Source organism: Budorcas taxicolor, chromosome 2, assembly GCF_023091745.1.
Source record: "Budorcas taxicolor isolate Tak-1 chromosome 2, Takin1.1, whole genome shotgun sequence".
In the NCBI taxonomy this organism is placed as follows: Eukaryota; Metazoa; Chordata; class Mammalia; order Artiodactyla; family Bovidae; genus Budorcas; species Budorcas taxicolor.
The window spans coordinates 3,429,783-3,454,085 of record NC_068911.1 but is presented as its reverse complement, the minus strand read 5'-3'; the positions used below and the strand labels follow the sequence as shown (position 1 = coordinate 3,454,085).

The following is a 24,303-nucleotide window of genomic DNA, read 5'->3' as shown; positions in this document are numbered from 1 at the left end:
CAGCCCAGGGGCGGGAGGCCTGGGCTGACAGCCAGCACTGCGTCCACAGCTGCCTGTCGGGAGCGGCTGAGGTGCCACAGCCCTGAGCTCAGCTGGCTACGGGGCAGCCAGACCCACGTCTGAGACCAAGCATGTGCCCAGCAGAATTCAGCACCACCCGGAAGACCATCTACTCTTGGTCAGTCGTGTTGGTGGAGAGTGGGAACTGGAAGTGCTTGGAGCCTTGAGTTTCCATGTTGAATGTTCCCCATCTCTCACCAGAGACCCTGATGGAAGTCAGGGGTCTAACGGGCCTTGGGTCAGAGACCTCACAGGGGCCTCAGAGGGGACCCTGGAACCCCTGTTTTTACAGAGGAGGACCCTGGGGTCAGAGAGGCTTCTGGGGTCAGAGTCTTGCTATGGCAAACTGGCCCGCAGGCCGAGGCCAGGCCTGTCCCTCTCCCAGGGTCCCGAGGGCCACTCGGCTGCGGCTCCCCCGGGACAGCCGTCAGAGCCCAGCTGAAGCCTCCTGGGTCCCCATCCAGTCTCAGCACTTCAGGGAGGCTGGAAAGGGCAGAATGCCACGGCAGTGAGCTCCCAGTTCACCAGGGGGACATCTGGAAATGACTTCTGTCCACGCTGAAAGGGTCCTGCTACCCCGAGGAGCTGCCACTCAGCAACAGAGAGGAGAGGAAATCGCCTGGGATGACTCGGCCACCGGACGGGCTGTGCCCTGGGTCCGCCCGGCCGTCCTGCTGGCCGCCCCTCCCCCACCCACTGCGCTCCGGTTCACTCTGCAGGTCACCACGGCGCTGGACTTCCCGCCTTGGAGGTCACACTTACACCACGGCTCTGCACCAGCCGGCCTCTCCAGCCCCACCCAGGGTCGGGTGGCTGCCCGCTGAGTGAGCTCACTGCTACAGGAGCGGGGTTCACAGAGTGCCGTGGGGTCCCCGGGCCTTACCTGCCACTGGATCAGAACAGACGAGGTGGTGCGTGGCGTCACAGACACGGAGCGTGGGGGCTCCCCGGGGACTGGAAGGAAGAGGGAAGCAGCAGGGGTTAACGTCGAGCTCGGCCCAGCAATCCCGGGCCACGTCCCCGCCTGCTTTCAACCAGCCAGCACGCGGCCCCTCCTCCCTGGGGACACCCTTCCCCGCCTGCCAGCCTGTCTAGGGGCGAGGGAGCTCATCCTGGACCACCTCCCCGACCTCACCTCCCAAGGACCCGCCCCACTGGACACACGCAGAGTCTGGGTCTCTCCACAGCCGAGGCGCCCGGAGTGCTCCTGCAGTTCCCTGACCTCCTCTCCAGAGGAGGAGGGGCGTCACTCTTCTGGGGTACGTGGGTCAGAGCTACTTCTGAACAGGACACATGAGCAAGCCAGGCCCAGGGCCCTTCGCTTGAAACACGGACGTGACTGTCAGGAAAGGGGGCTGCCTCCGGGGGCTGGGGAGACCTCTGGCCCGGCCAGGGTCCTGGCGGTGGCCTGGTGCTGCTCTGGTTTGACCCCGCCCTGCTCTATGGAGTGTCCGTCACGTCCAGACGTGTCCAACATGTCTGCCCGCTCCGGGCCTGGGCGACCCGCTCCCAGCAGACGGACTGGCCTTCTCACAGCGGCCCCGCTGTGACAACCCAAGACCCGACGCAGAGTCAGTGTTCAGAAACGAGCTTTGAGCAGAAGGATTTAGGGCCTCTCCCCACCCGCCTCACCTGTGTGCCTGGCACCCCCAGCCTGCTCCCCACTCCGACTCAGCTGCTCTGAGCGACCCCTGCACCCTGCAGGCCTCCCCGTCCTCCGGGCCCAGACCAGGGACGGGCCCATGCTGGCCACACTCTAGGCCCCGGCCCCAGGGGCCGCTGTCTACCCTGCCCCTCTGACCTCTGACTGTTCCGGCTCAAAGGCCTGACCCAGCGTTCCTGCCCACATGGGGCAGGCTTAGTACTCTCAGGATAAGAGACCCTTTCCCAGCAAACCATCTGTGCGCTCCCAAGCCCCTCCCCCAGCACTGGCCCCAGCATGGTCAGTGTGGCCTGTCCTCTCCCCTGAAAGGTGGACTCAGAGACACAGGACAAAAACACAAGGCCAACCCATTGCAAAGAGAAGATGAAGAGGTGATTTGAATATGAAAGGGCTGAGAGCGGCCCCCTTCTGCCCGAGCCTGTGATGGGGAGGGGAGCGGGTGGATGCCCCTCTCCCAGGGACAAGCTGCTGGGTTTTTTCCTTCTAAGAACTAGCGCTCAGGCAAGGTGCTAATGCAGGAATACAGTGGATGCCACAGGGGACAAGCGCCGCTTCTCCAGATTCGTGGCCCGCCCTTCCTCCCCGGCCTCCCGCCAACAGGGTGGCAGGGACACCTCTCCGGTCAGGATCGCGGGGCCCTGGCGGCCTGACCTCAGCGAATTCAAGAGCCAGCAAGGCCCTGGACCCTGCGGCTGGTCCCTCAGGGGAGGAGGCCCCGATACCCCGGGCTACAGAAGAGCAGAGCTGAAGCCTGGAGGCCTGGTGTGATCGTGGGGATGGGCTGGTTTGAAGGCGGCTCCACCGCTGAGTTAAGCGGGGAACAGGGAACTCAGAGCAGGCCTGGGGATTGTCACAAAGCACCTCCCAGTGAACTGAGGGTCCAGGTCAGCCACCTGGGCTCCGAGCCTCAGCGTCGTCACGCAGCGGCTGTACTCTGTCCTGAGCACCTGCCTGTCTGCTGGATGGGCCTGAGGACCCCGCCTTCCTGTCCTTCTGGGCCTGGTCTCACTGCCGATGGTCAAACAAACTCACAGGGGATCTGCAGGCCCAGTTCCTCTGAGCGGAACCGAGCAGGGGTGGGGGAGGGACCTGGAGCTTTCGGGGTCTCTCTGACACTTCACTGTGCATTCGTCAAGCGGCAAAACCAGGACGGCTTGTGAACGAGAAAAATGGGGGAAAGCTCTTACAACCAGCTACCCCACGGCATCTATCTTTAATGACCCTATAAATTATTCAATGTCAGGGATGCTAATGGATCGTCAGGTTTGGAAGCCAATCAAAGAAACGTCCCTCCATTTGGAAGCCCTTGAAGTCTGATTTACAGCCCTGGGCTGTGCAGGGTCGCCGGCTTCTGCTGCTAATTGAACCCCACTGCCAATGGAACCCCGCTGCCCATGGCTGCTCCTCCGCTCCCTTGGATGACCTCTTCCTGGTTCAAGGCGGGAGCAGGCCTCTCTAGGAGCCCGGGTTTCGGGGTGCACAGGCAGCAGCGGGAAGCGGGCCCTGTTGCTCACCATCCTGCAGCGTGGTGACCGCCTCTGTCTCGGCGCTGAAGTCGCTGTCCCCAATGTCGTTGGTGGCCTTCAGACGCAGCTTATAGGAGGTGAAGGGCCTCAGCCTGAACACAGAAGAGACCTGTGACCGTGGGGCCCCCCCCGCTGGGGCCCCCAGGAGGGGGCGTTCTGGGGCTGCACCCCCTGCTGGCGGGGCCCCAGGAGGGGGCATTCTGGGGCTGCACCCCCTGCTGGGGGGCCCCCATGAAGGGGCATTCTGGGGCTGCATCCCTTGCTGGGGGGCCTACGAGGGGGCGTTCTGGGGCTGCACCCCATGCTGGCGGGGCCCCAGGAGGGGGCATTCTGGGGCTGCACCCCCTGCTGGGGGGCCCCCATGAAGGGGCATTCTGGGGCTGCACCCCCTGCTGGCGGGGCCCCAGGAGGGGGCATTCTGGGGCTGCATCCCCTGGGGGGCCCACGAGGGGGCGTTCTGGGGCTGCATCTCCAGGCAGCAGTGAGCTGGCCCGGGACTGCTGGGGAGCAGCCCCCAGCCCCCAGCGCTGTCTTGATGATCAGTCTAGGGGGACAGGAGATTCAGGGAGGGGCAGAACTCCCGGTGGGGATGGAGCTTAGGCTCAGCGCTCCTGGGGGAGGAAGCTGCCTCCTGTAATTAGAGACACTTCGGTGCATGCACAAATTGCTGCTCTGGAAGGAGCTGGAGGGTTCCTCCAGAGGCACTGATTACCTGGAGCTCCTGCCCACGCCCCTCCCCCTCCCCAGGGGTCCTGCCTGCAGCTCCCATGACCTGGGAGTCTGCCCTGGCCTCCTCCCTCCTGACTAAGCCAGCCAGGGTACCCAGCCTTTGACCAGCGCAAACCCCTCTAACCCTCAGGGCGGCTCTGCAGGGTGGAGCCATCAGGATTCCCAGGTCACGAGGAGGGGACAGAGGCCTCTGCCCTCTGCAGAGACTGGTCAATGGCTGGGGTGGGAAGACAAGTCTCCTTTTAAACAACCCTAAGTAAGACCAAGATGATGCCAACTGCCCACAGTGAAATGATGTCCCTCCTCGGCCCGTGGACAAGACTTTAGGGACACGAATGCACTTCTTGGTGCCACCGCTTTGGGCTTCCGCTTTCCCTTCCATCCATCCACCCACCCAGGTGGTCCGGACCTGCAGGGGTCTCATGTGCCCAGGGCAGAGCCACACCAACGAAGGCTTCAGATGGACTCGTCCGCGCTAAGGACACACAAACCTTCACCGCGTCCCTGGGGCCACTTCCCGCTCACCCCATTCAGCAGCAGCTGCTACTCCTGCTTACGGGGAGCCGATGAGCACCCCTCCTGCCCCTTCCCTCTGCCTCAGGCGGTGGCCCCGTCATCCCCTCTGTTTCCTGGACCCAAACATCCCAAGTGATTCTAGGTGCCCCCTCCCTGTCCCTTAATCCAGACCGCTTCCAGCTTTCCTCACCTTGGTCTAAGCACAGCCCTCCTGCCTCAAACCAACCCTGCCTTCTCGCTTCTCACCTGACCTGTAAACCAGTGGCTTTCAAACTGAGGACCAAGGAACCCCTGAAATGCTAAGGAACCCTCTGGGCATCCAGGGTCTCTGCTCCCCCTGCGTCAATCAGCTCCTCATCCATCTGGTTGGTAATCACTTCTGGGAAACACTTCGTTTAGAGAAAGGATTCTGCTATCTTGAAACACTGAGGACTGTTTTTGGAAGCCGCGATTAGAAAGCTTTCCTCTCCCTCTGTTTTCATATCTTCTCCTGTGCGAGACCGCCCCCACTCGAGGCCGCACCCCTGCCGCGCGAGGCCGCACCCCCCCCCCGCCCCCCGCGCCAGACCGTCCCCCCTTCGCGCCAGTCCGCCTCCCGCGCGAGACCGCCCCCACTCGAGACCGCCCCCACCCGAGGCCTCCTCCCGCGCGAGACCGCCTCCTGCGTGAGACTGCCCCACACGCGAGACCGCCTCTCTCGCCAGACCTCCTCCCGCGCCAGACCGCCTCCCACGCGAGACCTCCGCAGCGGCTCTCCGTGAGCTCACACTTGCAGGGATGCTCGTCCACCACTGGCCAGGCCTGGCGCCAGGCGGTGCTGAGTGAACGCTCGCTAGAGGGACGAACGCAGGGGGACGTTATCTGCCCCGGAAGTTTCTCGGGAGGGTTGAAAAGGGGACGGGCGTGAGAGTCAGCGCAGGCTGGGGACATGGTGGGGGCCCGGGAAGCGACCCTCGTGTTCAGACGCAGCACTTCGACTGCCCGTGCCTGCGAGCCCTGTTGCTCAGCCATGTCGGACTCTTCGCGACCCTGTGGACTGCGTCTAGGGCACTCTGTTTGGAACACGGTAGCGCACCTGACTTACCACATTGCATTTAGCACTTCGCTCTTCTCTGAGGATTTTGGGAACTGAGGCCAAAGACCTCTGAAGACCACCCCTTCTTTCCTGAACTCCGGGGTCTCAGGGAGTTGGGGGCACATCACGGGCAGTGAAGGAAGACTTGACGGCTGGATGAGTGGGCCCTGGTCTGAGATGGACGGGCTGGGGCCAGGGGACCGGGAATCAGAGCTCCCAGCCTCACCCTGCGCTGAGCAGGCTCCTCTCCTCCAGAGGACCCACGACTGTCCCTGTGGGTCACTGAGCTGCAGGACTTCCTGTCTCAGCAGGAAAGCCCTGCCTGGCGCCTGGAAATAGGCACGGGGCAGCTCAGAAGCCATGAAAAGAGTGGCCAGCTCATTGTCCTGGAGACGCAACTGTGGCTACTGAGCCTGGACGACTGGTCTACCCTCTGCCCCGGGCACTTGCCATCACCACCTCCCTCCTGCCCCTTTGCTCCCACCACGCTCCCTGCTGAGTACAACAAAACTTCCAGGACCACCTGAAAAACGGAGGAGGAACAAACCCTCCTATTTCCCCAGCTCTGCTCTGTTCACTCGCCCAGGCCTCCTCCAGCCTCGGCTTTGAAGAGGGCCAAGCGGGAATTCCGATTCCGGCCCCACCTCTCCTAACTGGGGCACTTCGTCTAATTTCTCTGGAGTCTCAGTCGGCTCATTTATGGAAATGGAGGTGATGGTATCTGCGCTTGCAGGGGAAGTTCTGTTGCACAGCCTGCCTCGAGGAGTCTGGTCACACAGCAGGCGCTTAATAAACATTCCTTTCTCTTTCCCGTCTCCCCATAGGCTGCTGGAGAGGGCACATTCAGGGAAGCAGCAGGGCCCACGGTCGCTGGGCACAGCAGCCGTCACTGGAGCCCAGGCAGTCACCGCCCTGTCCCCGAGGGACACCCAACTGGATGGGAACGTAACACAGCACCCGGCACGGGGCTCTTGGGAGCTGGGAGAGGAGCCGTGGTCAGCTAGACAAGCACGGGGCCTCCTCTGCCCTCCTAGGAGGTCCTGGCGAGGGCTCTAGACCCACGAAGACAGGGGTACCCACTGCCGGGCACCCTGGAGTGTGAACCCGTGGAGTCGGGGCTGAGGGGAAGGACAGGTGATGCTGGGCGTCTCCCTGGGGCCCCCCTGGACCACCACCAACCCTGCAGCCCAGGGCTTCTGTTCCAGGGGACCATCACTCCCCAGGCCTGCCCGTCTAGACAGTTCCATCTGGAGGAAGCTGGCAGGCTACTTAATGCCCCCCAGCCCTCACCTCCTCCACCACAAAGCAGGTGCAGCCAAGAGAAGAGGCCAGGTGGGATCAGGACAAAGCGAGCCCAGGGCCTCCCCGCACCCAGTGGTCATGAAATGGCTGGCTCAGGGGAGGCCCTGCTCCTGCCGTCGACCATCACTGTGGAGCCACAGATGGCAGCGGGGGAAAGAGGTGTGCCTTACTGACCCAGACCGGGGCATAGAGGAGCGTTGTCTCCCTGACTATGACACTGGCCTGTGACACGGTGCCAGGGGCAGCTGGGCTGCCATCTGCCTCAGGGACTGGGAGCCTCCGCCCCTATCGCCTCATTAGATCCCGCAGCTCAAGGGTGGCGGGGACGGACAGAGCTCAGATGGACAGGCAGGAAGAGGCCGGGGTGGGCCCTGGGACTCCTGGGTCCTAGCATGGGAGGGCCGGCCAGAGGGCAGATGTGGGCTCGCAGTGTGGGTCTCCCTACTGGGAGGGTGGGAGCCGGCAGGGGGAGCGCCCAGCAGGGCCCCTGGGGCGAGGCAGGGCCCTCCCTGCCCATTCGGTACCTTTCGACGACACAGGCTGTGGCCTCGTGGCTGATGGACGAGGAGTAGGTCTGCCACTGGCCCCTGGGGAGCTCGCGCAGCTGCAGCGTGAAGTACCGGATCGGGGAGGCGCCGTCGCTGCCGGGCACCCACCGCAGACACAGGCTGCGTGCCGCCACGTCGGCCTGGGGCACCTGGAGCTCCCTGGGGGGTGCGGGCCGCTCTGCGACCAAGAGAGGATGCCAGGTCAGGGCCGGGGCACCACGAGCAGCTCCGGGGGGGCTCGGCGGCTGCCTGGGGCACTCTCCCACTTTCCGATTTTGGGCCAGCGCCTCTTTAACCCTGGTTCGTGCTCCCTGCACGTCGACCAGGGCCTGGGACCACGAAGGTTGTGGCGTGGGCGGCCTGGGGGCCGCGCTGAGCCTCTGAGGTTGGGACTGGGTTCGGGGAGCAGGGCCGGGACCCGTTTCTCAGTGGGGGTCACTTGCCTGTCGCCCGGGCTCCTCACCCCATCGACGGCAACAGAGAAGCCCCACGGGGCAGTAACTGTTGAGCTGTGTGTCGTGATGAGCGCGGGTTTCGATCAGGACGTGCGGGGGGAAATGACGCTGCAGCTGATTGCCAGCCCCCCGGGGATGGCCGCGAGGGGCCCGGACCTAACTCCCTTCCCTGAGGCCCACGCTGCGGCCTGAGAGCCCGAGTCCCCTCCTGGGCCCATGGGAAGGGGCCCGGTTCTCCTGGGCCCCTCGCTGAGCCATGGGGGCTGCAGGGAGGCAGGGGCACTTGGGGGCTGGAGGGTGGGGAACAGGGCTGCTCCCGAGGGAGGTCACATCTGCACCTCCTTGTGGACTCTGCTAAGTCACACCAAACCTTGAGCAAACCTGTCCGCTCCCTGCTCCTGCAGAAGGGGCTGCGTGGACTCTGAGGAGGAAGGCAAGGATCAGGGCCTGGGACTCTCGGTTGCCTTGTGGTGGTGGGGGGCACTCAGCCCTGCTGCTCCCCATGCTGGAAGGCTGGCCTAACTGCTTCCCGGGGGTGGGGGTGGGGGTGAGGAGCCAGCAGGGGGCTCTGGCACCTCTGGTGGGAAAGGGGAGAAGGGGGAGGGGGAGGAGGGGCAGTCTCTCTCCTTGAACCCCAGACATCAGGGCTGAGGATGCGGGCCTGCGGTGAGTGTCAGGCTGTGTGGACCAGCTGTGCGTCCAGCTCCAGGAAGGACCCAGGAGGTGCTTAATAAACTCGCAGTTTGCACAGCCACCCCTCACCCCTCACCCGCTGCCCAGGCACGCTGGGCCTCTCCCCACCGCTGGCCGACACTGAGTCGGGCCTCCGGGTCTCACCTCTCTTCTCAGTGGTGATGACCGTGGCCTCCAGCGGCTCCCCCCAGCCCTGCCTGGTCTTGGCTGACAGCCGGAAGACGTACGCGGATTCGGGGGCCAGCTCGGTGGCCGTGAACTGCCTCACGGTGGCACCAACCTCCACAGTGGTGAAGGTGTTGGGGCTACTCCTGGCCAGGCGGTAGGCGATCTGGTAGCCTGGGGGGGCGGGACACGAAGACTGCTGGTCAGCCGTACCCCCTCACAGGGAAGCCCCCAGCCCCCACCCAGGACACCCCACCAAGCCCCGGGTTTCTGCGCTGTCTCCCTCTCTCAGGCCGGCGTCTGAGCTGCAGGCTGAGCCCTTGAGAGGAAAGCCAGGCCCAGGGATGAAGGGGGCCTCGGGGCGCTAGGCCCCCTCTCCATCCTTTGCAGAACTCAACGTGAGCACAGCTGCCTCCTCCCCGTGGCCCCGGCCGGAGGACGTTCCGGAGCAGCACAGAGGGCGATGCCTTCTCTGCCCCCACCCCCACCTTCTAGCAGCTCTGCTCCCACCCGCAAGCGTCGCCCTGCCTGGGGCACCCTTCTCCCCAGAGCAGCCGCCCTGGAGGCGCTGGTGCCTGTGCTCAGACCCCGTGTCTGCTGTCTGTCTGTCTGTCTGCATACCCCTCTTCCTCCTGCCACCCCAGCGCTCCTGCTCCCCAGAAGCCTCACCCCCGTGGCTATGAGCGGGTGGGGTGGGGGGCTCCCCCAGGGACGGTGCTCCCCGCAGTCAAGGAAGCGGGAGGGGCTTGCTCATTAGCTCCGGGTGGGCCCTCAGCTCGGACCGCCTCTCCGAGTGCCCTGATTATCAAGGGTCCATGACTGCTGAAAGTCACGTCATTAAGGACCAGGCCGCCCCGAAGACCAGGCCCTGCCAGGTCCCTCCGCCTGCATCCAAAGCGGCAGAGGACTTGCAGACCCAGCTCTGAGACACCTGGACACCTGGTGTCTAGAAAAGGAAGGCAACGTGGTCAGCATGCCCACCTGGGTGGAGCCCTCCTCCTGCACGCCCGGCAGTGTGCGCCCCCTTCGTGGGAGCACCAGCCTCCCCCTTGCTCCCTCAGCTCCCCCTTGCCTGTCACACCATCCTGATCAGTTACATCATTGCTCTTTCTCCCCGTCACACCGTAAAACATTTACATTTCTTCTCTATTAACCCCCAGCTTTCTCCTGAAGCTCACCCACTGCTACCAGAGTGATGTCAGCCGCCTTCCTACACCAGCTCTAACTGAGGACTTCCACTCCAGCTTTCACGTGTTGTATTATTATTTGTATGTTGTCGGGATTTGCAAGGAGACTGAGGCGCAGGGTGAGGCCTGTGTTCAGCAGATTTAGAGGGGCACCCAGCAGATCAGACGCAGGGGGCGGGCAGCGCCATCCATGCAGGCACGTGGTTCACCCACAGAAGCTACAGCAGGTAACATAGGGCACGGGGGTGGGGGGTCTGTGACGGGACACAGCCAATGACCCCTGTGTCCACCTGGCCACCGGAGGAAAGTCAGCCTGTGCCCCGTACGAAAGTAGCTGAACTATGGCAAGGAATTAAGGAAAGGTATTCTGCAAATAATTGATGCTTTTGAACTGTGGTGTTGGAGAAGACTCTTGAGAGTCCCTTGGAATACAAGGAGATCCAACCAGTCCATCCTAAAGGAGATCAGTCTTGGGTGTTCATTGGAAGGACTGATGTTGAAGCTGAAACTCCAATACTTTGGCCACGTAATGCGAAGAGCTGACTCATTTGAAAAGACCCTCATGCTGGGAAAGATTGAGGGCAGGAGGAGAAGGGGATGACAGAGGATGAGATGGCTGGATGGCATCACTGACTTGATGGACATGAGTTTGGGTAGACTCTGAGAGTTGGTGATGGACAGGGAGGCCTGGTGTGCTGCGGTTCATGGGGTCACAAAGAGTTGGACACGACTGAGCGACTGAACTGATTCTGCAAAGACAAACCGAACTTTATGACCAAGCGCAAAGACTACAGAGGCAGACACAGACCAACAAGAACGTGATCAAACAATATTTTAAGGACCTCCAGAGGGAGGCGTGTCCCCAGGATGAGTGAGCTCGGCCACTGAAGAAACACCATGCCTCCTGAAGAAGGGACTCCAACCCTACCCTCTGCCCTCAGAGAGGCAGAAAGGAACTCTGCATTAAAAACAGGTGAACATATGTACTTCTGAGGCCTGGGCCCTCTGTGTGTGCACACTGAACTTCTGGGTAGATCTGAGCTGACCAGGTTTCTTTTGCAGCTTGTGAGCAGGCATGACTACAGCTGAGATGGCTGGGGGAGCAGAAACCACCTGCCCAGCGCCTCCCAGGCACGGGGAACCCCAGGGGGACACTGCCGTGCAGTCAACACGAGGCATCCCAGGGCCCACCCCCCTCACGGCGCCCACCAGCCGGCAGGTGGTCCCTTAACGTGTCCCTTTGTATTTCAGAGAGTCACGTGTGATGAAGACTCCTTGATCATTCAAATCACCTTCCGCCCAGTGAGTATGAATTAATGAGGATTTGGATGTGGTCACTGAGGCTCTTTTGTTATCGTTTGTTCTTGATCACGTTTCACCTCTGCTCAGATTATCTGCTGCAGGAGTTAAAAATCCTGGGGTGAAAGCGAGATTTTGTTCAATGGCACGTCTTTGTGAGCTGCGATCTAAACGGGAGCCACTAACTGCCTCCCGGGTAGGCTGAGGTCTGCCCTCCACCAAAGGCTCCACCCCTACTCCCCGCCCCGCCCCTCAGGGCACGACCCTGGGGTGACCCTTGACCTCACCTCCACCTGCCCGTGTGGGCCCCGTCACATGGCCCCTCACTCACTCCTTGTCCCCTCTCTTTTGGACTGATGGGGGCGTTTCTGCCTGGGCCCCGAGAGCTCCAGGCGACCTCAGAGAACCGCAGGAAACCTGGGCTAGTCTCTGATCCAGGTCACAAGGAGCGCCTGGGAGAAAATGCCTCAGCCCTGGACTCAGGAGCACCTTCCTGTCCTTTGCCCTGGAAGAGGGACTGTGTCCCTGAGGTCCTGTTCTGCAGTGCCATGACCCGGAGGATGGACGCCCACACCGCACCTCAACACGGGCTCAATGAGCAGGAGAGAGCCTTCTGTACAGGAACAGCCAAGAGCTACTGCAGAGCGCTGGCCCACACACTCAGGAACATGGATGGGAAGCAAGGCAGGACGGAGGTGTTTGCACAGAAAAGGCTCGTTATCTGATCCCAGGTCCAGCAAGCTCAGAAACAGGAGCTGAGCCTCAGCGACAGGAGGTCAGAGGGTGCGGCCGTGCGAGAAAGGAACAGGGATCTGGGTCCCCGGGTGGAGAGGAGAGGGCCAAGGGCAGCCGCGGCGGAAGGGCATTCAGGGGGGCACGACCACACGCGGCCCATGAGGACGCGGGGGAATGCGGTGGGCTGTAGAAGCCCGAGCAGCTCGAGTTACCCGGAAGATGAGGACACGTCGCTCGTCTAGAGAACCAGCAGGGAAAGAGGCGGCGCCACAGGCTGGAGGGCGGGTTCCGGGCCATCCGCAGGGGAAGCCGGGGCCGGGGGAGAGTCAGAGAAGGTGCAGCCAAGGATGGGGGGGCCTTTGCAGGGGTGGGGTGGGGGGCGTCTTGGTCAAAGGAGCTGACAGTGAAGAGACCCCAGAGTGACTCTGGAGAGTCGAGGGCAGACCTCCCAGGTGGTAGCGAGGCCTTTCAAGGACTGGGTGGTTCCTGGGTAGAAAAATGGTGTCCGCTTGAGAGTTCTGTCCATTGTCTGTTCAGGGACCATCCTGGGGCCCTGAGGCCAAGGCTGCGAGGAGGGCACAGGGCTGCCGACCCCCCTGCAGGCACTGTGGGTGGTGACGGCTCCACAGTGCCGACTTCTGGCTCAGGGAACCCACAGCGGCTGAATCTCCCTGGGGGTCGGGGGGAGGGTGGCAAGCATCAGCCTAGCCTGGATGCCGCCTGGGTCACTGGTTTTACAGCTTCTCGGTGTGAGGCTGGGGGGCAGACAAACGCAACAGCGGAGCAAACCACGCTTCTGCTAACACGGACCCTACTCAGCTGAGCCCCGAATTCTCAGCAGAGTCCCGCACACCCTGTATAAGAAGCTCGAGGTCAAGGTTCGGCCCCCACGGGCAGCCTGACTTCTAACCGTGTGGAGGTGGGGATCCGGCCTGTCTGGAGGGACAGACCCTCGCGGTCCGAGGAGCTTCACAGCATCTGAGCGACTGTGGAGCCAATGGTGGGGGGGTGGCCACTCCCGGGTGGTTCCCCCCCACCCCCAAGGACGGCTCTAAATGCTGCGAGCTCTCCTGGTAAAACATTTACGCAAATAAGCAAGTGTTTCTCCCTGTAGGCGCCTCCAGTATTTCACGCTGTTAATCTCTTTCGGAAATGAAAGAACATGTTTTGATACAGATTACAAAAGCTCTCGCCGCAGAGGTGTTTATGTGCTCAGAAGGCCACGCCGCCGGTCCCTGGACGTAAGCGAGTCTTGCAAAAAGATGTTTTCCTTTCTCCCCCCTGAACACCAATCTGAATCTTTAGAAATTGTTTTCCCGTCTTTCCGCAGCATCTACAATTCGGTGCACTGGCGGTAATAATATCTGGGTGACAGGTTACCCAGACAACGTTTGTTGCAATTGCCACTACACGCCTCACGGCCCTGGAGGGCGCTGGGGGAGGTGGCGAGCTGTGTTACACAGCCTTGGAGGCCGACCCCCTCCTGACCTGGGGTTTTGTGATTTTCAAGGACCGCCAGGGACTAGAGATCTGGGCCCAGACTTCTCAGCACCTCGCGGCGCCTTGTAACCTGGCCCCAAGCTGCCTCTCAGCAGGAACCTTCCGCTGGAGCCACCAGGGTGATGGAGAACGAAGTCCCGCAGCTCGCCCGGGATGGACGCAGAGAAATGCCGAGTGCAGACACACAGCGACTTGGAGGGCCTCTCTGGTCCGAGAGCGGGGAGGAGGCGCCGAAGGCCCGCGGCGCCCAGATGGTGCCGTCCGGCACTGGCTGTTCTGGGTTTTCGGCGCCCTGAACGATGCCTGGGGGGCCTGATCACCGGTCCCCCTGAGGGGGGCAGCCTGGCACAGAGGGATTAAGTGACTCCTGGGCACCGAGCAGAGGGGCCGCTGAGTTACAACCACCCCCTGCCCCCCGCCCAGGCTGTACGCAACGCCTGAGACTGGACCTCAGGCGGCCTTACTGAGAATCTGGGAGAGGGACACAAAGGGGAGGGGAGGCCAGTCACTCTGGAGCAGGAGCAGAGGGGCCCTGGTGGGCTCTGAACCCCGGCCACTTGCGGGCAGCAAGCGGCTTTAGTGACTTTGAAGTTGCTGTTTTTCAGCTGCTCAGTCGGGTCCCACTCTGCGTGGACTGCAGCGTGCCAGGCCTCCCTGTCCCTCTCCGTCTCCCGGAGCCTGCCCAAGTTCATGTCTGTTGGATTGGTGATGCCGTCCAACCATCTCATCCTCTGCCGCCCTCTTCTCCTTTTGCCTTAAGCCTTTCCCAGCTTCAGGGTCTTTCCCAGTGAGTCATCAGGTACTGGAGCTTCAGCTTCGCCACAGGGGAGTACCCATATACGACAACGGGTCGTGTCTGCAAAGTTTTCAAGTGTGCAGAGACATCTTCGGGTCGTGTGGATGCTTTTGCAACTTGTTTTTCCCGCAACAGATGTTTGTGAGGCTTTTTGGTGGCACTTCCTGGAGCACGCGTCTGTTACTTTAACGGTCTCTGTAATTTCTCTGTGCAAATAGCCCATGGTTTGCCTTCTCACTGCCTCACTGATGGACATTTGGGTTGTTTCTAGTTGCTTCTTTTCTAAATTTCCTGTTATTTAGCGCAGTCTGCCGTGACTCTCTTTGTGCGTTTGGTCCTGTGAACAGGAGGGAGGGTTTCTCAGCGTTAAGGCCGGGTGGGGGCGGGGCTGGGTTGGGGTGCACCCGCCCCAGTTGTCCCCTCTGCAGCTGCGCTTGCGCTCTCAGGGAGAGCGCATGAGGCTTCTCCCCACCTCCTCACCTCTCCTGGGGACCATCAGACCTTCAGAGGACTTCTAAGTCTGAGGACTGTGAAATGGTATCTAAATTATCTGCATTGTGGTCTGAATTATCATTGTACATGTTGCTTTCATGATCAGAAAAAGTTAAAGACCAGTAAAAGTAGGGGACATGATTCTAAAGTGAGCCGCTGAGCTTCTACGGACGGGGAATTCGTGTGGTGACTGTGGGTGCAGGAGCTTTGGGAGCCAAGAGGAGAAGAGCCCGGCCCAGGCAGGTGGGGAGGGGAGGCAGCAGGCGGAGGCGCCCTCTGATGTGGTTCTCAGAGGAGGAGTGGCACCCGGGGGTGACGGGGGTCCTTCCTGGCAGGGGACTCGGGAAGGGTCACCGCCAGTGCTGGCTGAGGCTGGAGCCCTGCTGGGCTTTCAGGGAAGTCCTGGGAGAAGCAGCTCAAAGTCACGGTCACAAAGCAGAGCATGTGTCTGTGTGTGCGGACACAGGGGAGGGCAGGCCTTCCTCTGCCCACTCCCACGGAGTGCTGCTGTCAGAACCGGCTTGCATCGGCTCGGGAGGGCTGCGGAGACAGTGGAGATGATCACAGAACCGGGACCACTGGGTCTCAGCAGAGGTGGTGTGTGTGTGTGCGTGCGTGGCCCCCGGGGGGGCCGGGTGGGGGGACTTCGCATCTCTGCTCCGAACGTGCATCTTGCTCCGCAGCACGCTGGGGCTCCCCCCCGGGGAGTGGGCAGTGATCAGACGGTTTGTCCTGCTGCTTCCACGACAGGCTGCAGAGAGGAGGGCAGCCCTACCCGCATGAGGGCTCAGGGTACCTCGGGAGCCTCGTCAGCTCCACGACCACTCCCGCCCCGGGGCCTGAGAGCAGCCGGGCAGGGCCTCTCAGCTGCACACGGTCTGAAATGCACACAGCAACAGAGGCTCCTCGACGATGGTCGTGGTTTTAGTGGCCAGAATGTGCAGGTCCTCGGTCACCTGGCTCAGAGGTGCCGTCCTCACACACAGCAGCGGCTGCCGGGGCCGCAGAGGCCAGGGCCGAGCTGTGCAGGCGGCGAGCGAGCCCGGGCCCGTCGTGATGAAGCCGGGGCTCAGCAAGACCTGCCTCGCTGCTCATCCTTTCACGGCGGCTGGGTATTACCCAGAAGACAAATCTGATCACATCCCTCAGCTGCTCAAGGTCCTTGGGGGATTCCCTTGGCACAGATTTTCAAACTTTTTTTTTTTTAATGAAGTGAAACCCTTTTGCAAACAAGATCTTACCGTCCTCACCTGGAGAGCAGGTGTAAGTGGCACATTTTACTGCCATTTGGGTTTAGGGTGTGATTGTCAAATCACCTACAACCTGAGCAGATGTGCTTGGCGTCTGTGGTGGGCGAGGAGGAGGAAGGACCGTACTTCAGGGCCAGCCTGGCCCCGGGGGACACACTGGGCCCTCGAAGGCCCAGGTGGGAAGGTCTGGGCCGCTGGCCCCTCCTGCACTCGACGCCTTCCCAGCTGTTTGCAGCCCAGCCAGCCCACACCCCTCAGGGATGTTTATGCTCCCGCAGGCGGAAGGCAGCGTTCAGTTCAAGACCACCGTGTGACGGAGCAGACTCTCTGGGTCTTCCTGGGACAGCCCCCTCCACGTGTCCTGTGTTGGGGTACCTCTCTGAAGCACACGGGAAGAGTGTGTGCCGTCCCTCAGTCCTTCCACAGATGCTGAGACCCCCACCGCAGGGGAGGCCGTAACTGCTGGATGACTGAATGACCTTGAGCACACAGCCCCCAGGTCTGCGGAGCCTGAGGCGTGCTGGGCTAACCCCTGTGACCCCGCCTGTCATCTCGCTGTCTGCCAGCCACAGTACAGCGCACGCCGATCACACCCCCCACCCGGCTGAAACCCACTGGGGAGCTGGGGCGTTTTGAGCGTCAGCTGCCCTGATGCTGCGCTTGTTGCCCGGCAGTAAGTGCTGCACTCGCCTTCTCCACGGCCCGGTGTCAGGAGACTGGCTTTACTGCCTGTGGGCGAGCAGACCCAATATTTTGTTTACCAACACTCATCCTCAAGCTCCAGGCTGAAAACACTGTCCAGCCCTGAGCCCCTGATCCAGGAGACGCTGCCCTGCAGGGCATTCTGCAGAACCTCCCCGCATGGAGGGCTGCCCGGGTAGCTCAGGGTAAAGAACCTGCCTGCCAAAGCACGAGATGCAGGACAGGCAGGTTCAGTCCCTGGGGTGGGAAGATCCCCTGGAGGAGGAAATGGCAGCACATGCCGGTATTCTTGCCTGGAGAATCCCATGGACAGAGGAGCCTGGTGGGCTGCAGACACGAATGGGTGACCGAGCACGCACGCGCACCCCGCATCGAGGCCACGCAGTCGTGTCCCTGGGGTCTCCTCTCGAGGACCGGCCCCGCCAGCGTCTCCTCACTCCTTACACCCCCTCTCCCTCCCCTCCCCGCTCTCATCTTTCCCTCTCTCCCCTCCCCCCTCCCCTCCCCTCTGCACATGAGGCCTGGCACATCCGAGGCTCCTGATTTGTCACAGGGAAAGGGTGAACAAATCAAAGGACTGATGACCTTTAAAAATAAAACTTGCTGCCTTTGGGAAAACTGGGGCAAATTAAGACTCTTCATCAAAGTTATCAGAGCTGGCCCTCCGAATGCCAAGTTCAAAGCAAACTGCTTCCCTGGGACCCAAGCACACAGTTCACTTGGGAAACTTCCTTGAAGGATTGGGTGCAGGCCCTGTAGCAGCAGAGAGACATTTCTGGGACCTTGGAGCAAGGCCAGCGTGGGAATCTTCTGTGAAAAGCCAGCCTGCTGTTTTCCAAACACACGTCAAAATAACTGGGTTATTTCTGAGCAGAGGGAAGGTCAATTACAGATGGTACTGTGAACAGAGAGATTCTGGGTGAACAAAATGTAAATTTCATTCTGCGAAGAACCCCTTTGAGCGGGAGACACAGGGCTGTGGTCTCTCGGCTCAGAACATGCCGGGCTGCGGTGGATGGGACTTTTTGTTTTTTTTTTAACCTTTTAGACATCTAATAAAAATGGATGAAATCAATCTAATTGTCATTTCTCTCTGAGCTGTGGTCCCCGCTGCTCCCTTACCTAGAATAATGCCGTTGGGCTCCTCTGGAGGCTGCCACACGATCCGCACAGATGTGAGCCTCACCTCCGGGAACACGAGCCTCACGGGCGGGCCTGGGGCTGAAGGGGAAAAAAAAAAGACCTGAGAATCAGGACCCACTGGGGATGTCACATGGGTACACGGCGGGGTTTTGCAGGGTCCTATGGGCCGGCCGAGGACAGTCACGACTGCTGACAACACTGCTCATGGGTGAATCACTCTGAGTTTTGGGAAGGTGACTTTTGTAGCGCTCATGAATCACACTGGGAGTCCTGAGTGTTGTCGAAAGCTGGCCACTGCAGCCACTAAGTAGCATGGTACAGGGTACGTCAAGTCAGAGCGGAGACCTCGCCAGTCTGAGCTGATTCCTCTCCCAGTCTGGACGTCCACACAGCAGATGAAAGGTGAAGAAGGTGGCTGCATGTCTGTCCCAACTTTCAGTGGAGATTACAGTGACTGACCAAATAACATGCCTGCAACAATGGCCTTTCTCTCAGACACACGAGCCCTCTCCTGCATCGTCCCAGAAAACCAAGAGGCGATGTCCACAAATGAATATAATAGTTCTTCTTCATGGTCGGGTGCACCAGTAATTCAAAAACTAGCTATGTATGCAGGCACCGCTGAATAATAGGGTCGTAGACACTGCAAAATATATTTACTTAAATGGGCAAGCTAGTAAATGTGTGGCCAGCGTGGGAACTTCTCGTTGGAACTTAAGAACTGGCTCTTCCCAGGTAAGAGGCAACAGGCACGGAGCAATCAATACAGAGATAAAATGATGTGTGCTACAGCCATTCCAGGGCTGCAGAATTTTGCCTCGAGCTACTCAGTTGAGAACAGTGTTTTAAATTATGAACTTGTGCTCTGACCCCTGTGTTTGGGTGAAGTAAATGGAAGGAGACCACGGGCTCACATGCCAGGACCGACTCACAAATGGGAAACTCATGTCTGGTCTGTCTTCCGTGGCTTCTGCCCCTCACTGTCCCCAAGGGTGATCGCTTGCATCGTGATGAAATGAGGGGAAGGAGAAACAAGTTTATATCACGATTGTGGCAGGAAACACACGTCAGCCCACGACTCCCCTGCCTGTGCTTTGGGAAGAATACCCTCCCAAGTTGGAGGAACCGTTACTAAACACCCCTGTTACTGTTCATTGGGTTGGTCCTGGATACTACATACAGTTTTGCAAAGACATGGCCTTCAGGTCACAGGGTCCCTTTCAGACCCTGGCTGCCCTGAGACCAGCCCCCTGAGGAAGGACGATGCTTGAGGCACCACCTCCTCTGACCCAGGCGAGTCCCAGCTCCCTCCCTGTCTCCCAGCAGATGGGGAGGAGGGTGTCATCTCAGCGGTTAGAGCGCGTTCTGGGCCGATTTAATTTCCTCAATAAAAAGACTGAAGAAAATCTTTGGTGTCTCACTTTCAGCTGAATCTGAGCCTGGGTTTTTTTGAGGGGAGATTATTTGCCACAGTCTGGTTAACAAAGATTGTGTGCACGAGCTAACCTTGGGCGGCTGACACCTGCAAGGTGGAGAAACACGCCTGAGGGTTTAGACAACCATCAAGAGGTATTTGTTTCTGGGGTTGGGAACCTGGGTACCCCAGCCCCTCAAACATCCCCTCTGAGGGGGCTTGTAATAATCTTATTATGCAAATGAGAGTGGGCCACCCCAGGGAACCTAGGGCTGCTTGGCAGCTTTGTGCCGATGCCATCAGGAGCGGCCTGAGGTGTCCTGGCCTGGCCTATCTATCTGGCCTTTCAGGCTCACCCCCAACCTGTAAACACTCACTGTGGCTGAAACTGGCCATAGGGGCACTCTGTGGTCAGAAAACAACTTTGCTTCATTTTCCTCTGCTGAACCGAGGGGAGAAGGAGTGTTTTGAAAATTAAGTTGAAGATGACCACCGTCCGAAGGGTGTGGACGGGGATAGGAAACCTGGGGGGTGGGCGGAGGCATGGCCCGGACGTACCGTCATCTTTGGTGCGTTCCAGGATGGGGGGCACGCTGGGGACCCCGTTCCCGATGCGGGTGAAGGCCAGCACCTGGAGCTCGTAGAGCACGAACTTGCCCAGGCCCGCCAGGAGCGCCGACTGCGTGTGGTTCCCGCGTACCACGTGGCTCCGGGGCTCGGGGTCCAGGTCTTTGGCCCGGAACAGGATCTGAGTGGCGACACACAAGGGCAGGGAGGGGAGGCAGTGTGTGAGGAGGGACCTGGGGGGCTCAGGACCACCCGGCGAGGAACAGGGTCCTCCCCCAGGGCAGCCGGTTGAGGGCGTGGGGATCTAATTCCTAACCGCTGGCGTTTTGGGGGAAGGAGGGAAGTGCAGCAATTTCCTGGAGACTGGAAGGTGGCTGCAGCGGTGAGCCAGCCCTTGGCCGTCTGGGCGAGCCAGACGCTCGCTGTAATTGGCAGGATTTGAGGTCCCCAGTGGCAGCCCCTAAAACCAAGGCTCGACATGAGCACAGAGACATCCTGTTCTTGTAAAAGGAGCTGGCGGCCACTTGGCTACATGGTCCTTAGGAGGCGGGCCTCCTGCCTCGGAGGACCTGGGGACCCCCAAACCCGAGACCCCGCCCCGGGGCCGTTCACTGCCCTCACTGCAGACGCGACCGCGCTGAGACGGCCCCTCCACAGCCCACCGGCTCCTCACTCCCAAAGCTTGCCCCCTGGGAGCTGGCCCGCAGGAGCAGCGGCTGGAAGGCTGTGAAGGGCAGGGGTCGGGAGGGAGGGCTGTGCACGGCCATGTGGGGCTGGGGGCACTGTGTCCAAACGGGCCAGAAGGGAGCGATCAGGATGCCCCGGGGAGGCGGGACGTGAGCACGGGTGGGAACAGAGAACGGGATCCTGAAGACGGGCGGCCCAGGAGAGGGCCGTAGCGCATCGGACACGCGCGGCCTCACGGCCAAACCAGGCAGGCCCGTCCTGCTGCTGGGGGCGGATGGAGCAGAACAGGGGGGTTCTGAGGGGCTGGCCCAGAAAGGTCTCCCAGAGAAGCCGGGAGGCGTCCAAGCCTCGACGCCGAGGCAGCACCCAGGACGGACACGGGCGGTGGTGACACCTGCAGACGCGTGTGCTGGGGCCTCTGGACATGCCCTTGGCATTTTACAAAATCAGCCACCATCGACTGGAGGGAGCAGCCGCCGTTCCGCCCATCTTAGGGGGAGGACACGGGCTCAGAGCGCCTTGTGTGGGCCCGCGTGACGATGGTGGAGTGACCCTCACCACAGACAGTGATGAGGGAGATGAGAGGAGGGCGGTGAAGTCCAGGAAACAGGCCACAGCCAGTGATGCGCAGGCCACGCGAGCTCGCGGGCCGGGGAGGCAGGCAGGGAAGGTCACCTGGGCACGTACCTTGTAGCCCAGGATGAGCCCGTTTTGGTCCGGTTCGGGGACCGAGGCCCACGTCAGTAAGATCTGGGTGGAGCTGATGGCCTCGGCTGACACATTTTCAGGGGCGGCTGAAGGAACTGCAAGGAATGAGTTAAAGAGATTGGCTCTGGAAGTCTAACGGCTTCTACAAATAAAGGTCTAATTTTCACCCTTCTAATCAAGTTGTCCTTGAAATAGCAATGCACTCTGAGCATTTTTGCAGTGATCAGATTATACCTGCAGGGGTATCACGGAAATGTACATCTCCTTAATATTAGCAACAAATCCCATAAATCCTGGGTACTTAGGAGCTCCATGTTACCCGAGTCCACCCAGAGAGAAAATTAGCTTGTCTCATTCTTATATTGACTGGCGAGAACTGTGGCTTTTATCTCAGATGGGATCCTCACTTTCAGACACAGTTCACGGACCTCTCTAAACGCGGACTTTGTGGGGGACAGGCAGGCGGAGAGGGGAGGAGGGGAGATTATGATCGGCACCCGGGGTGGGAGCAGGGGAGACTCACATGGTGTGCCTCTGTGGGGAGGGGGTGACAGGCACCGACCAAAGGGAGTGTCAGCACCCCCAGCACCTCCACGGTCGAAAAGGAGAACATGCCAAGTTCACGAAACTCACGGGCACAGAACACGTGATGGGGCTGCGACACCTTCTCAGTGACCACCCCCAGGACTAGCCGGCCGACTGGCTCACTCCTCCACCCGTCCATCCATTCACTCATTCACCCATTCATTCCTTCACATCCTCTGTCACTCCCTCACTCCCTCGCTCCCTCGCTCATACGTAAGCACTCCCTTCTTTCTGCTCAGCCATTGTGCAGGCCCCTCTGTAGTCAGTCTGAAGACAGAAAGTAACGTATGTTTGCACAACACCACTGCTCCCCAACTCTGCTTCCTAGAGCTTCTATACCAAAGTGATGTAGTCTTTGCTGTGGGTTGAATTGTGTCCCTTCAAGTTCCCATGCTGAGTCCTGACCCTCTGGGCCCAGAATGTGACCTTATTGGGAAATATGGTCCCTGTGGATGTAATGGGTCAGATGAGGTCACATGGGGGTGAGGCGGTCTCTACTCCAGCAGGACTGGCATCCCTGTGAGAAGAGACGGACGTGCACGTGGGGAGACTGCCAACCCCTGGCAGGACTGGGTTTGTACTGCCGCAGCTGGGGAGCTTCCAGAAGCTGGGAAGGGGAAGGACTGCCCCTCCTGGCACCTCCAGAGGGAGCTCAGCTCTGCTCACACCCCTTTCTCCACCTTTTGGCCTTCAGAGCCTCGAGAGAATACATTTCTGCTGTTTGAAGCCACCACTCTGGGGCACGTGATTACAGCAGCCCCAGGAAATGAGGGGCTGCTGTAACGAAGTCTTTAAGAAACAAATGACAGGACTTGTGCAGGCCCTGGAGGAGACGCTCTCCATTGTTGGCCAGCTGGTCCCGGCTGCTCCACGAGCGGCAGGTTTGGGATGGAGGTGGGGGGCCAAAGAGGGCCCAGCGGCTGGCCGGACCTTGCAGGGGCACTTGCTGGGAGCGCTGGGCCTGGAAAGACAGCTTCCCTGGCCTGACCGCCTGGGAGGCGGGAACCCCCTACCCCTTGTCCACTTGCAAGGCTGACTGACGGGCCTCAGAGGCTGACCGACGAGGCTGACTGACGGGCCTCGGAGCCTGACCGACGAGGCTGACTGACGGGCCTCGGAGCCTGACCGACGAGGCTGACTGAAGGGCCTCGGAGCCTGACCGACGAGGCTGACTGATGGGCCTCGGAGCGCAGGCGTGAACTGGCTGCCACATGGGTTGGCTGATGCCCCCACAACACACACACGCTGCTGTTGGTGCTTGCCTGTCCTGAGCACAGGCGTCTTCCTTCCCGACAGTTCTGGAGAGAAGACGCTGGCCAGCTCACCTGGTTGATTAACTTTTTCTTCCCAACTACGTCAGTAGAGGGTCATTGATTCCATCATTCAGTCATTCAACAAAACACTGTAATTCACTTGAGCAGATTTGTGTCCCAGGGAGAGAATCCTCCTGGCTTCCGGTGGACTCAGCCCCCTGAAGGGAGCAGGCCGGCCGCACACACCACTCCGAGGCCCCACCTTCTGCAGGGGCTCCCAGGGTGCCACTCGTGTCCTCCACCCATCAGGGGCTCCCCCTCGGTGTTGTAACTTCCAAGGCGGTTACCAGGACATTGCTGACACATATGCTTATTTTATTAAAAAAAAAAAAAAAACTGAGCGAGAAGCTGGCACCTTGCATCAGTTGTGAATTAAAGGTGTCACTTATCATTCAAAGAGAAGGTAAGCCTACAATTTTCCGACTTCATTTTCCACTTTATTTAGAACCAGGTGAGAGGAGCAAGTATACTGTACCCAGACACTAGCGTTAAGTTCTAAATTTCCGTCTCTCTGCAAAGAGAGAGGCCATCGTCATAGCAACGCAAACTGGCCACCTCTCAATCCTTAACTGTCTCCTGTGGTTCCTCGTGGAGACCGTAAGTGCCCAGTTCTCATGTAGACCTGCATGTAACAGATGACCTCCTAAGACGAGGTAACATGTGCCTCCACACACTGGCAGGCCAGCTGTGTCCCCAGAGAGTGAGGGCAACTGGGCAATTGTGGCAGCCCAGCCTCGGTGCCCAGAACACAGCTGGGTTCCCAACGAGGAGACAGGCTGAGCAAACGGTAGTGTTCATGATGAAAATTTCAGCCCATTCGAGTCTCACCAGGGAAAACTGCCATTTAGTTACAAAATATTTATGTTCTTAAGATTTGGGAAAAAACTCTTGCACATTACGTAAGTTGAGGGAGATTCAACTCCTTCCTAACCTGGTGTCTTGAGTTTTGAGACAGTCCTAGAAACTCCCCTTTCATTAAAAAGAGTACCTTTTAAAATGCATCGCCTTCTTTTCTTCTCTCCCCTTTGCAGGGCTCCTTCTCTCTCAGCACCAGCTGTGCCTCATGTAGTGTCTTTGATTTTAAGGGCCTCATTTACCCTTATAATACATCATAAGAAGTCATGAAACCAGCTCAAGTGCACATTAAAACCGGACTCTTCATGCAAATGTGGTTTGAGAAGTTCTGCGTGGTG

At 60.0% G+C, this 24,303-nt stretch overlaps 1 protein-coding gene across 1 annotated transcript in view; it reads right to left on the bottom strand.

Moving 5' to 3' along the window:
* SDK1 (sidekick cell adhesion molecule 1) overlaps nt 1–24,303 on the bottom strand; it is a 723,652-nt gene that overhangs the window by 51,936 nt on the left and 647,413 nt on the right. Inside the window, exons 26-32 of the mRNA XM_052636011.1 lie at nt 21,192–21,307; nt 19,809–19,998; nt 17,816–17,914; nt 8,712–8,906; nt 7,396–7,597; nt 3,238–3,341; nt 944–1,014 (exon numbers count right to left, since the gene is read on the bottom strand). Of these exons, the coding sequence (XP_052491971.1) occupies nt 944–1,014; nt 3,238–3,341; nt 7,396–7,597; nt 8,712–8,906; nt 17,816–17,914; nt 19,809–19,998; nt 21,192–21,307 (977 nt within the window). The remainder of the gene's footprint in view (nt 1–943; nt 1,015–3,237; nt 3,342–7,395; nt 7,598–8,711; nt 8,907–17,815; nt 17,915–19,808; nt 19,999–21,191; nt 21,308–24,303) is intronic.